A 12,606-nucleotide genomic window follows, 5' to 3' on the forward strand; every position below is an offset into this window, starting at 1 on the left:
GAAAAGACCCAGCTACAGACCTGATATGTTTATTGTGTCAGTTTTGACACTCACTTTCATTCAAATCCAACAAAGGTGGCATCAATGCATTATTCATTGTCTCTGTCATAGGATGAAAACTCTTGGGTATACATACACCAATTGGTATACTTTAGGTAATTATGCCTCAGTTCTTAACAAATGTCATACCACTAATAATATTTCTTGCAGCCACAGATTTTGTGAAAAAGACAACAGTTGCTGTATCAGCTGGTTTCCTTGTCGATGCCACACCTCCAGTTCTAACAGGGCAGCTCCTTGAAGTAGAGGAACGATACATTTCATCACGTCTTATGCATGTCTGGTAATATTGACAAAGTAACATACGAGCTGCTACAAATATTTTCAACGAACCTAAGAAAAAACAGGTTGATGCTAATGTGTCGGGTTTTCGAACCAAATTAGCATCATTTACAAAAATTAATTTCATTATTATTTCCCCGACCTTGTTGAGTCAATAAATGCATAGGCTTTGTTCATTTGTTCGTGATATATATATATATTCATTTCTAAACCCAAATTCTATCTATCAACTCTGCATTTGTGGAGAACGTACTTCCTGTCTTATTGAAGCTGAAGTTCCGCTCGGATTAACTTCTATTTTCGCAATGACGTATAGCTACCAAACTAGTTCGCCTTTTTAAAACTGATTTCAGTTGATCATATATCATTAATTATTCTCCTGTGTTGAATTCTAATTGGTTTACATGGGAACATTCGCAAAAGTACAATACAGAAAAAAATAAACTTTGTGGGTTAGCTATACTTTGTTTATAACCTCAAAGGAGTATGGTTTCATGATTTATTTTAGTGGTGAACGAAACATACACTGAGGAAGTCGCACGACGGTACCAAATTCGTGTGCTTTATCACGCAACTATTGATGGATAAAATGAAAGCGTTAATATGCCCCACAGCTGGAAGAACGTTTTCTCAGACGAGGAAAGTGGGATGAAGTCATACAGTGTTGCTATGGGCACCAGACATGCATATGCGGATGTGTCAGACTACACGATGACCGCTGAGGAATGCTTGGACATTGACACATTTAACAAAACAGAGGATGGTCACTCGTATTATATAACTGTGAAGGTAACTGTGGACGTTTCTATCCTGTAGAAAAAAACAACTGAACGTCGAAGTTATATACACAAACAGTCATAATCCAAACGATTCCTATTTATTCATTCTAGATCGTGTTCGTTGAAGTGGTCGTAGGAGTCTAGTCTGTCAGACTTTAAAACAAACATTCGTTTCTGCTTTAAAGATACAAATAAACACAAAAGAATTGTTCGCACTAAATTAGGAATGGTCAAGAGGCCACTATGTCAGGCGAGTTCCTTCTTCCAGGCCGTCAACGGAGCAGGCCTCTACACACTGTCCTCATCAAGAAATCTGGTTGTGGACACCACGTGTCCATCTACTGGCCACGTTTATGACGGAGTACGGTCAGATGTCACACATGACGACAAAGACAAGGACTATATCACCATTGTCTCAGAGATGGCAGCCTACTGGGAAGGTTTCGACGATCCTCATTCAAGTGTCGCATTGTATAAGGTCAAAGTCGGAACCTGCAAAGGTTGTGATGACAAGATGAATGAAGCCAAGACAGGACAACATAAATGTGAGGACTGTTCATTCCTTTTACCACAGTGCTTTCTTAAAATAGTGTCAAGGTAATATATCGACACGATTCAATTTCAGACATCAGCCTCCAGCACATCTTACTCTCCCCTGGAGTGAAGTACTTCACCACAGTGATAGCTTGTAACACAGCAGGCCTCTGCAGCAGCTCCTCCACCTCAGACGGTGTGATCCTGGACAGCTCCCCTCCAGTTCCTGGAACAGTGCAGGATGGCACAGGCGACGTAGACATACAGTTCCAGGCGACGAGGTGATACGGAGTATTTGTTATTACATCAGTGTATCTCGTAGAAATGATTACGTAGAGCTAGGTCTATCTTGAAGGAAAGATCATTGAAATTCAATGGAACTATGCAGTGTTTACAGTTTACAGTTGATCTGCTTCACAGGACATTTATCGGTTGCAAGTGGAGAGGATTTAGCGACCCTGAATCAGGATTAGATCACTACGAATGGCGTGTCGGAACAAACCCAGGGGCTGGTGATATTCTCTCAGCCAGGACTGCAGCCTTGCGTGAGGTCATCTTCCACACCCTGAAACGTCACCAACAATTACCCTTAGGTCGGACATTGTACATCACTATCCGGGCATTCAACAAAGCAGGTATGTTGCAGACATTTGACAACAACAGTCGGCTTGTAGGTGAAGCAGGTAGATAGAAACGTGACACAATGCATCCTGTTTCAGGGTTGTATTCAGAGGCCACATCTAATGGGTTACTGGTGGATGACAGCGTTCCCATTGTGGTTACTCCTCCGACAGTGAGAAGTTTGATGTCCCTTGTTCCCAACACAACAATCAGTCGGACAGTTCTTAGTCTACTTTGGGAGTTCCAAGACGCTGAATCCTCCATAGAACGCCAATACCTCTCCTTATCATCTCACCAGCTTGGAGAGATAGATAGTTCTAATCTTGAGGTAATGGTTTGTCTTATATATATCTGAAACACCGTATATTTGGCAACCCATATTTATCATAACGGTGCAAATCGTATGCGAGTAACGGGGTCGGGTGGTCAGGCTCGGTGACTTGGTCATCACATAGTTTGACAAAGAATAAACAGGTCTTGTAACGTCAAGCTAAAAAATACAATACACAGAAATACTGAACATTCATTTATTCATCCATGTATGTTTGTTCCAGGTTCCTGCTTTACTTCGAGAATACACTTTTGTGAACCTTGACTTGCATGATGGAAGTAAATACAAGGTGAAGGTTACTGCGTGCAATATGGCGGGTCTCTGTGTATCGGCAAATACAAACAACATTTTGGTTGACAGCTCGAAACCAAATACAGGTATGATTTTGTTGTGATGCAACTTAACAGATCAAGGAATGGTAGTCGTACTCTACTGAGACATCTCATGACGATGATGATGATGATGTAATATTTAATGTACAGGTACGTTCGCCATAGAAACTGACCATGCATTGAAACTCTCACGGCATCAGACTGGCTGGATGACTTGGAACAGGAACAGTGTGAACCTGGCGTGGCTTGGCTTCTCTGACCTACATTCAGGGATGGATCATTACCTTGTAACAATAGGATCTTACGAATTCGGAACGGATTACAATACGGTGAGAATATAGCTGTAACAAGAAATAAATGTGCAAGAATTAAAGAATTGATTTACCTTGCATATGCACAGATATATGTTTATTGCAGGGTACACTACCAGAGAAGGCCTTCCACAGCACTTCGGGTGGGAACAAGGGTGATGAAGGATTTCTGCAACGTTTCACAGTACACACTCGTACCCTGCCGTCATCAGGATCTGTATTTGTAGCTATCTGGGGTGTGAATGGGGTAGGTACTTTGACACTGTCCTAAACCTTTTGAAAGTGAAGATATACGATACTCAGACCAATAGAAACCAATGCTACTTCTAGGTTGGCCTACAGAGTGATGCCTACCACGCTGAACTGGTCCTGGAGGGAGACTCTACTCTCTGGCTGGTGAGAAGGTGCCAAGCCTACAACTGTGTGGGACATTGCGTCTGTGCCGTGCAGGACCGTACCTGTTCTTCCAGTAAAGCATGTCCAAAAGATAATACAGGTTTGTGAAGAAAGGAGAAACCAAACAGAACAAGCATTAGTCCTTACAATCACATTGTATCATTTTAGTTGGTATATCTCACACTTTTTCTTGCGTTTATGGCTGAGCGTCCAGTAAATACACTCACAACAGGTTAACAGTCGGAGAGCAGGACGGATGAGGATTTTATCCATTACGCAGCTGCTAGAAACCTACATTTCTGTTTTCTAACGAAACCTTCAAACCCCTTTCACACCAAGGTAGAGCAGAGAAAAACATCACAATCAGAGATGTGGTGGACCTCATGTCCCTGGATGGTTCTAATGATGTCGACGTAAGTCTGTTCAACACCGTCATGGCTGCCACCTGGGCTGACTCGTCCAAGGGATCACCTGTGACACGGTAAGCGGTTACTCCATATACTCTGTACATACTTTATAAAATATTATACATGGCATTGAGTTAGCAGATGGACCCTGGCATATAGTTTGGGTTTTTTCATCTGTAATATTTGCCCTTTGATACAGATATGAATACAGTATTGGAGAGAGTATTGAGCCGTTTCCAGTGGGAGTGTTTGACGCCACGACCGGCAGGGTTTGGTTTGATGCAGGTCTACAAACATCTGCTTTTGTGTCATTACCTGCAGGTGAGGATGAATCACACTAGCGTACAACTTCACACGATACAAATATGCTTTAATCAGTTGGTACTCATTCAGTTACTATTCTGTATAACACTACATTTCAATGTACGTTACAAACTGTTATTAGTGTTTTTATTTTACAGGCACGTCGCTGACATCTGGTGTTAAATATTCGTTCTTTGTGAGAGCATGGTATAACAAAACCTACACCATCTTCAAATCGGATGGCATCCTTATCCAAACTACACCACCCACTGTAGCAGCCAAAACTGGAAAAGATGTAAGTATTTGCTATCATATTGTTTACATATCCTTACGGACCTGCCATTGCTTTCAGTATTGTGAAAGATGAATATGTTTATAACAGGTAAAAGAGCTTTCACGCCCATCTGAAACCAAAGATACAGACTTCCAAAGAGAGAAAGAAATTTTATTTGTCCAGTGGAGTAGAAAGTTCATTCAGAGCGGCATCCTCAGATACAGGGTCTTTGTCAGCACAGTGCAAGGAGGTAATTTCGTTTAACTGCAATTCACTATTTCATCAGATAATGGTGTAACTGTCGAATTTGAAGGATCTCATTCTTGCGTGGCAATACCCCTAGATTAAAACAATATATGATGCAGGTCACAGTATCCACGCTTCAGGGGATCTGACCTCCACCAGCTATACAGCGACAGGTCTGAGATTACGCCCAAACACAGTCTACTACTGCAGTGTCCTGGCTTACAACGAGGCTGGTCTGGTCAGCTGGGCCTACTCTGATGGAGTACAGGTGGACGTCAAGCCTCCAGTGACAGGCACAGTGAAAGACGGAGTTGGTTCGTAATATTGCTAATCCTTTTCTTCTCTGTGAATATCTATTTATATAGGTATGATATATACTGTATATGTATAAGCATGCTTACATTCTGTTGAAAACTAATGCAGATATCCATGACATGGACTACCAGAGTTCAACATCCGAAGTCTCTGCTTCCTGGTACGGCTTCTCTGACACAGACTCTACAATCGTCAAGTATTTCTGGTGTGTGGGGACAAGCAAGGACACTACAGATTGCAGTGTGATGGACTGGTTGGATACTGGACTACACACATTTTCTCGGAGGTCAATGCTATCTCCAATCGTAAATGGTCAGTGAATATTCAAAGGCACATTATGCCAATATCACGTATAATAGTAAAATACGAAAATACGAAATTACATAAAACATGCTCAAATTATCGTGTGTTCAGGTACAAGAATATGGAACAAGGTGTATGCTGTGGATGGTGTTGGTTACACCTCTGACGTTGCTGTATCTGATGGAGTCGTCGTTGATGCATCTCCACCTGAACGTCAGGATCTAGCTTATCTTGGAGACAATCTGGTGAAGAACCCATCTTTCGAGGTAGACGATATTCCAGGAAGTACGACACCCTGCAACCTTGTCATACCAACATCATGGGAAACTGACACAGCATCCTGTATCAAGGTTCAAGCGCCTTACTCACCTTTAGCTAAGGATGGACATATGTTTGCGTCCGTCAGAGGAAGCATCCAACAAACAATCCCCGGCCTTGAGTCTGGGAGGCAGTACAAGCTGACGCTGCATGCTGGATACCCTGAAACTGTTTCCAACACCCACAGATCAGTTGATGCAATAGTTACTATTGGAAGTGAAGTCTTCAGCTTTACTCTTGACCCTAACCTCTGTAGAGGCACATGCAGTGTCGGAGATCATTCAGTCATTCTCTGGAACAAACACACATACAGATTCACAGCCGCAGATACCAGTGTAGTGCTGAAGATAGCGTCGTCAACACGGATAATGGAGTTTGTATTGGACCATGTAAGTGTCCAGACTGTGGACTATGTTGCTGGTCCGGACAGTGTGGACACCGAGGAGCATCTGGTGGTCCACTCCGTGTTCCTCTCTCACTGGTCATCTCTGCATGCGTCCTGGCACTTTGCGGATCAACAATCTCCAATTATACAGTACAAGTGGGCGATTGGTGACTAAATTTATTGTCATTACCGTTATAGACTTTTCTAAGTTAGTAATGCAACACTATGTAATACATTGATATTGAGTTTATGGCAAATGTCGGATATAATGTGTAAAGTACATTTCTAGTGTCCTCCAACTTGATATTGCTAGAATATTGCGTACAACCACACACATTCACACACAGACACTCACTCCTTTTTGTACACAGAACTTTCCAACCTTCCGGGAGATCACCAACCCACTATTGTTGTAAAGTGCTGTTAATTTGATAATGATTAGTCACTGTACAAGTTACTTCTCATAACATACTCTGTGCGTTCGTGAATTCAGAGGGTCCTTGTATTGCAGGCGCAAGTCCAGGTGGCATACATGTCCAGGACTACACAGACCTAGGACGAGACACACAGGGAACATTGTCTAATGTGCAGCTGCTCCATGGCGCCTCTATTTACATCACGGTCATGGCGACGAATGCCGCTGGGCTGTCTGCTGTGACATACTCTGACGCCATCACAGTAGATATGACTGCACCACAGTTCGACCTCGTCAGTGATGGTCTGGATGGTAAACATGATATTTATAGAGTAGTTGAATCAAAACTAACGTGGAAGTCTACATCTCTTTATGGATTCATATTAAATCAAATAGTTGAAAGAGTTTTTCGTACCATAATAATCTAGATGTTTCGTGCACACACATTGTTATGGGTGTTTCCTGTTTGGTTCAGGACGAGATGAAGACTATCAGACGTCAGGTGTTGTGTCTGTCTATTGGCAAGTCAGAGATGAAGAATCAGGTGTAGAGCACTGCGATTGGGCTATTGGTACGTGGTATACTTCATTGCCAACAATCTTAAAACCTGGCATTTTCTCTGTTGTTTTACAGGGACAAAAACATTTGCACATGTTTGGATATTTCCAAAGAGTAAAACATCTTATTTCAGACACAAATGCAGGCAGTTTTAAACACAATCAACATTGTTGTACAAAATGAAAATAAATATTTCAGGGATTTTCGGACAATTGTAAGCAAACAGACCCGTGAAGGTCCCGGGGTAGAATAGGCCTTCAGCAACCCATGCTATGCTTGGCGTAAGAGGCGACTAACGGGTTCGGGTGGTCAGGCTAGCTGACTTGGCTGACACGTGTCATCGGTTCCCAATTGTGCAGATCGATGCTCATGTTGTTGGTCACTGGATTGTCTGGTCCAGACTCGATCATTCACAGACGGCAGCCATACAGCTGGAATATTGCTGAGTGTGGCGTAAAACTAAACTCACTCACTCATAGAAACAGTATAGAACATGCATGTGTGTATGGAACCGAAAATGAGTCATACAATATAATTAATTACAATGGAAGAAGCGTATCTACACTGTTTGAGATGTATATGGAATGTAGATGGAAACAGTTCAACGTGTAGCGAGTTAGGGTCACAGTAGTTATAAATAGTTCTTTTGTATCCATATATACCTATAGAGACGAAAAAGGGAACAAATAAATGCATTTGTGTTCCTTTACTTATTTCCAGGATTTCACCCACAGTGCAATGCATACCTTGTGAAGAAACCTTGAAGAGAATATAGAAACACTTGTGCTTTCATGTGTTCCCTTATTCGTTCCCATGAGTATGTATGCATACATCTTAACCATTTCTTGAACGTATGCGATGTGTCTTGTTCAATGACAAGGAAGAGCCCGAGGCAGCAGTGACATGAAGCAGTTTGAGAGGGTACCCCCAGGCTGGTCCACAGCCCAACATGACGTCACCTCTAAGCTCCACTCGTCGCCTGTGACAGTCTTCTCTACAGTCCGCTGCTTCAACAAAGCGGGGCTGGCGTCGGCCGTGACGTCGGATGGAGTTGAAGTGGTCCAGACAAGGAACCAGACATCAGTTCCGGGCTTCAGTGTCCTGACAGAAAGTCAGTCGGTGTACAGAGAGAGGGATGTGTGTCACCAGAGTCAGGAGAGAGTCCGACTCCGATGGGACAAAACCAGCCGACATTTTAAAACAGTGGTAAAGGAATATTATTTAAAAATCAAGAAACATCAACTATTGCAGATGTATACATTTGTAGCTGATTACTATCATAATCCTAAAAGTAGTTACTGAAGTACAACAACTTAGAGCAATAGCTATAGTAAGACAGCACTTATAATAGTTGCTGTCGTAAAAAAACATATACTTCCAGTAGTAGCTATAGTAGAAAAGTATTTCCGGTAGTTGGTATAGTAAAACACTACGTAGGGTAGTAGCTGTAGTAAGAACATGCTTACAGTAGTTGCTGTAGTAAAACAGTATTTAGAGTACTAGCTATAGCAAGAACATACTGCCACTAGCAGCTATAGTAAAAGAGTACTTCCAGTAGAAGCTATAGTGAAACAGTACTTTCAGTAGTTGCTGGTGTTTTCTGGTGTTTCAGATTGGTATTGAGGGAGATGCGCTGACTCAGCAGAACGTCGTCCCCGTCCAGCTAGAGTACACCTTTGCTACATTTGTGGGTGTAACACTGAAGAATGGATCGACATATCATGCCCTCAGATTTCCTGTTGGCGGACTAGGAACACGCGGAGACACAACAATGTTGAACTTCACGGTGCATGGGATTTCACCAGCGATAGCAGGTATGTGGTTTGTGTTGTAAAAACAGCATAGGCGTGCCAAACAAATGCATGTCTATGCTAGATATCTTGCATTATATTCCTCAACGACAGTGATAAAGTAAGTCACACAGTCTGAAGGTATATGAATGGATAGTTTTCGTAGAAGTATTTCAATATGTAGCCAATATGACATCTGCTGAGGGTGGGGTAGCCTAGTGGTTAAATCGTTCGCTCGTCACGCCGAAGACCCGGGTTCGATTCCCCACATGGGTACAATGTGTGAGGCCCATTTTCTGATGTCCCCCGCCGTGATATCGCTGGAATATTGCTACCAAACTCACTCACTCTGCTGAGGAGTGTCATGTACGGTCAAGTAGTGAGTGAAAATATTCACATGTTTTATATCTTCCCACAGCTTCCCGCCGTTTGTCTATGGTCAAAGCTGGCGACCGACTGACCGTCGCCTGGCGGAATATGTTTGCGTCACCCTGGGACGACCTGACGTATGAAGTTCACGTTGGAACAGTTCTCGGAGGCGCCGATATTGTAGACAAGCTCTTAACAGAGAATGATGAAATCACAATGACTTTAAATTCGCAAATTCGATTTGATGAGATTTATGTCACTCTAACAGCTATTGATACATGTGGTCTGTTGACCTGGTCCACACAAACAATTAGTTTAAACTGAATGCTCTACACTCACGTTTCCTAATTAGTGGTACAATTTAAAACCAACCACTAGAACGGTGCACTGGTTTTCATTTTCTTCAATTATGATATATTATGCAATTATTCAGTCTGAATGGCAATTCACTGAATTGTACATGCTATGCTTTTTTAACAACATTATTCCTGTCGTGCAGCGTAAACACACTCGTAGTGTCATGAGCATGTCGCCTAGGAAAAAGATGGAATTTATTCGCGACTGTATGAATGCAGACTGCTAAAGTGAAAAGGGGAAAAAGAAGCATGGACATTTGCACATATATATATTTTGCTATACTTAACCGGCGTGCTTTTTGATTCTCTTTAAACTTTGGTATTTACATATTTCACCCATCCTATTCACATATTCGATCAGTTAAGTAACCACCATAACTGAAAGTAAACAAGAAAACAAACACAAGTACATCCTTGTACTTGAGCACGTCAATAACGGAAATATGATCGTAGCGATTAGTATAGATGCTGTATCGATTAGTATACTAGATAAGAATAGGGGAATACCCCAGGTTGCAAATAGCCCAGTAACTCTGATTTTTCTTTTTCTGGCTGCTCCTGAATATGGAGAGTTATTAAGATATTCTCCCTTATGTCACAATCCGACTTTCACTTACATTTCTCACTTTGGAAGCTATATGAAAAAATAAACGTGACTTTTGTAACTTTGTGTAGTTTCATTCGTGCACGTGGTATGCATTCTTTGTATTTTCAAGCATGGAGGAACCCATCGCAAGCAAATCCCGACAATGCACAATGCATCGTTGGTTCCTAGTTCGTTTAGTTTTTAAATCGTCCTTTTATAGAAAATAGGACCTTAAAGTGTGTAAGTTGGGTTTAATACCACATCCAGTAGTATATACTATGGACATATGAAAGGAAAATAATCAGACGTGATGCACACAAAACGTGAAACCTCTTGTACGTGTATGATGCTGGTACACATAAAACGTGAAACCTCTTGTACGTGTATGATGCTGATACACATAAAACGTGAAACCTCTTGTACGTGTATGATGCTGATACACATAAAACGTGAAACCTCTTGTGCGTGTATGATTCTGGTACACATAAAACGTGAAACCTCTTGTACGTGTATGATGCTGATACACATAAAACGTGAAACCTCTTGTACGTGTATGATGCTGGTACACCTAAAACGTGAAACCTCTTGTACGTGTATGTTGCTGGTACACATAAAACGTGAAACCTCTTGTACGTGTATGTTGCTGGTACACATAAAACGTGAAACCTCTTGTACGTGTATGATGCTGATACACATAAAACGTGAAACCTCTTGTGCGTGTATGATGCTGGTACACACGAAACGTGAAACCTCTTGTACGTGTATGATGCTGGTACACACGAAACGTGAAACCTCTTGTACGTGTATGATGCTGGTACACACGAAACGTGAAACCTCTTGTACGTGTATGATGCTGGTACACACGAAACGTGAAACCTCTTGTACGTGTATGATGCTGATACACATAAAACGTGAAACCTCTTGTACGTGTATGATGCTGATACACATAAAACGTGAAACCTCTTGTACGTGTATGTTGCTGGTACACATAAAACGTGAAACCTCCTGTACGTGTATGATGCTGATACACACAAAACGTGAAACCTCTTGTACGTGTATGATGCTGATACACATAAAACGTGGAACCTCTTGTACGTGTATGTTGCTGGTACACATAAAACGTGAAACCTCCTGTGCGTGTATGATGCTGGTACACATAAAACGTGAAACCTCTTGTACGTGTATGATGCTGATACACATAAAACGTGAAACCTCCTGTGCGTGTATGATGCAGATACACATAAAACGTGAAACCTCTTGTACGTGTATGATGCTGATACACATAAAACGTGAAACCTCTTGTACGTGTATGATGCTGGTACACATAAAACGTGAAACCTCTTGTACGTGTATGATGCTGATACACATAAAACGTGAAACCTCTTGTACGTGTATGATGCTGGTACACATAAAAGGTGAAACCTCTTGTTCGTGTATAATACTGGTACACACGAAACGTGAAACCTCTTGTGCGTGTATGATGCTGATACACACAAAACGTGAAACCTCTTGTACGTGTATGTTGCTGGTACACATAAAACGTGAAACCTCCTGTACGTGTATGTTGCTGGTGCACATAAAACGTGAAACCTCTTGTACGTGTATGATGCTGGTACACACGAAACGTGAAACCTCTTGTACGTGTATGATGCTGATACACATAAAACGTGAAACCTCTTGTACGTGTATGATGCTGATACACACAAAACGTGAAACCTCTTGTACGTGTTTGATGCTGGTACACATAAAACGTGAAACCTATTGTACGTGTATGTTGCTGGTACACATAAAACGTGAAACCTCTTGTACGTGTATGTTGCTGGTACACATAAAACGTGAAACCTCTTGTACGTGTATGATGCTGGTACACACGAAACGTGAAACCTCTTGTACGTGTATGATGCTGATACACATAAAACGTGAAACCTCTTGTGCGTGTATGATGCTGGTACACATAAAACGTGAAACCTCTTGTACGTGTATGATGCTGATACACATAAAACGTGAAACCTCTTGTACGTGTATGATGCTGGTACACACGAAACGTAAAACCTCTTGTGCGTGTATGATGCTGATACACATAAAACGTGAAACCTCTTGTACGTGTATGATGCTGGTACACACGAAACGTGAAACCTCTTGTGCGTGTATGATGCTGATACACATAAAACGTGAAACCTCTTGTGCTTGTATGATGCTGGTACACACGAAACGTGAAACCTCTTGTGCGTGTATGTTGCTGGTACACATAAAACGTGAAACCTCCTGTACGTGTATGATGCTGATACACACGAAACGTGAAACCTCTTGTGCGTGTATGATGCTGGTACACATA

General features: G+C 41.8%; 1 protein-coding gene across 1 annotated transcript in view; it reads left to right on the top strand.

Moving 5' to 3' along the window:
- Nucleotides 1-10,350, top strand: part of LOC137274177 (uncharacterized) — a 47,101-nt gene extending 36,751 nt beyond the window's left edge. Inside the window, exons 32-53 of the mRNA XM_067807215.1 lie at nt 211-343; nt 957-1,131; nt 1,390-1,666; nt 1,747-1,936; nt 2,076-2,290; nt 2,375-2,604; nt 2,831-2,984; nt 3,090-3,268; nt 3,357-3,497; nt 3,581-3,746; nt 3,986-4,127; nt 4,253-4,374; nt 4,515-4,651; nt 4,739-4,880; nt 4,996-5,190; nt 5,300-5,503; nt 5,606-6,364; nt 6,709-6,924; nt 7,088-7,183; nt 8,051-8,376; nt 8,783-8,984; nt 9,379-10,350. Coding sequence (XP_067663316.1) covers nt 211-343; nt 957-1,131; nt 1,390-1,666; nt 1,747-1,936; nt 2,076-2,290; nt 2,375-2,604; nt 2,831-2,984; nt 3,090-3,268; nt 3,357-3,497; nt 3,581-3,746; nt 3,986-4,127; nt 4,253-4,374; nt 4,515-4,651; nt 4,739-4,880; nt 4,996-5,190; nt 5,300-5,503; nt 5,606-6,364; nt 6,709-6,924; nt 7,088-7,183; nt 8,051-8,376; nt 8,783-8,984; nt 9,379-9,653 — 4,676 coding nt within the window. The 3' untranslated portion in view covers nt 9,654-10,350. The remainder of the gene's footprint in view (nt 1-210; nt 344-956; nt 1,132-1,389; nt 1,667-1,746; nt 1,937-2,075; nt 2,291-2,374; nt 2,605-2,830; nt 2,985-3,089; nt 3,269-3,356; nt 3,498-3,580; nt 3,747-3,985; nt 4,128-4,252; nt 4,375-4,514; nt 4,652-4,738; nt 4,881-4,995; nt 5,191-5,299; nt 5,504-5,605; nt 6,365-6,708; nt 6,925-7,087; nt 7,184-8,050; nt 8,377-8,782; nt 8,985-9,378) is intronic.
- Nucleotides 10,351-12,606: the final 2,256 nt, after the last annotated feature.

The sequence above is a fragment of the Haliotis asinina genome, chromosome 2 (assembly GCF_037392515.1).
Source record: "Haliotis asinina isolate JCU_RB_2024 chromosome 2, JCU_Hal_asi_v2, whole genome shotgun sequence".
Classification (NCBI taxonomy): Eukaryota; Metazoa; Mollusca; class Gastropoda; order Lepetellida; family Haliotidae; genus Haliotis; species Haliotis asinina.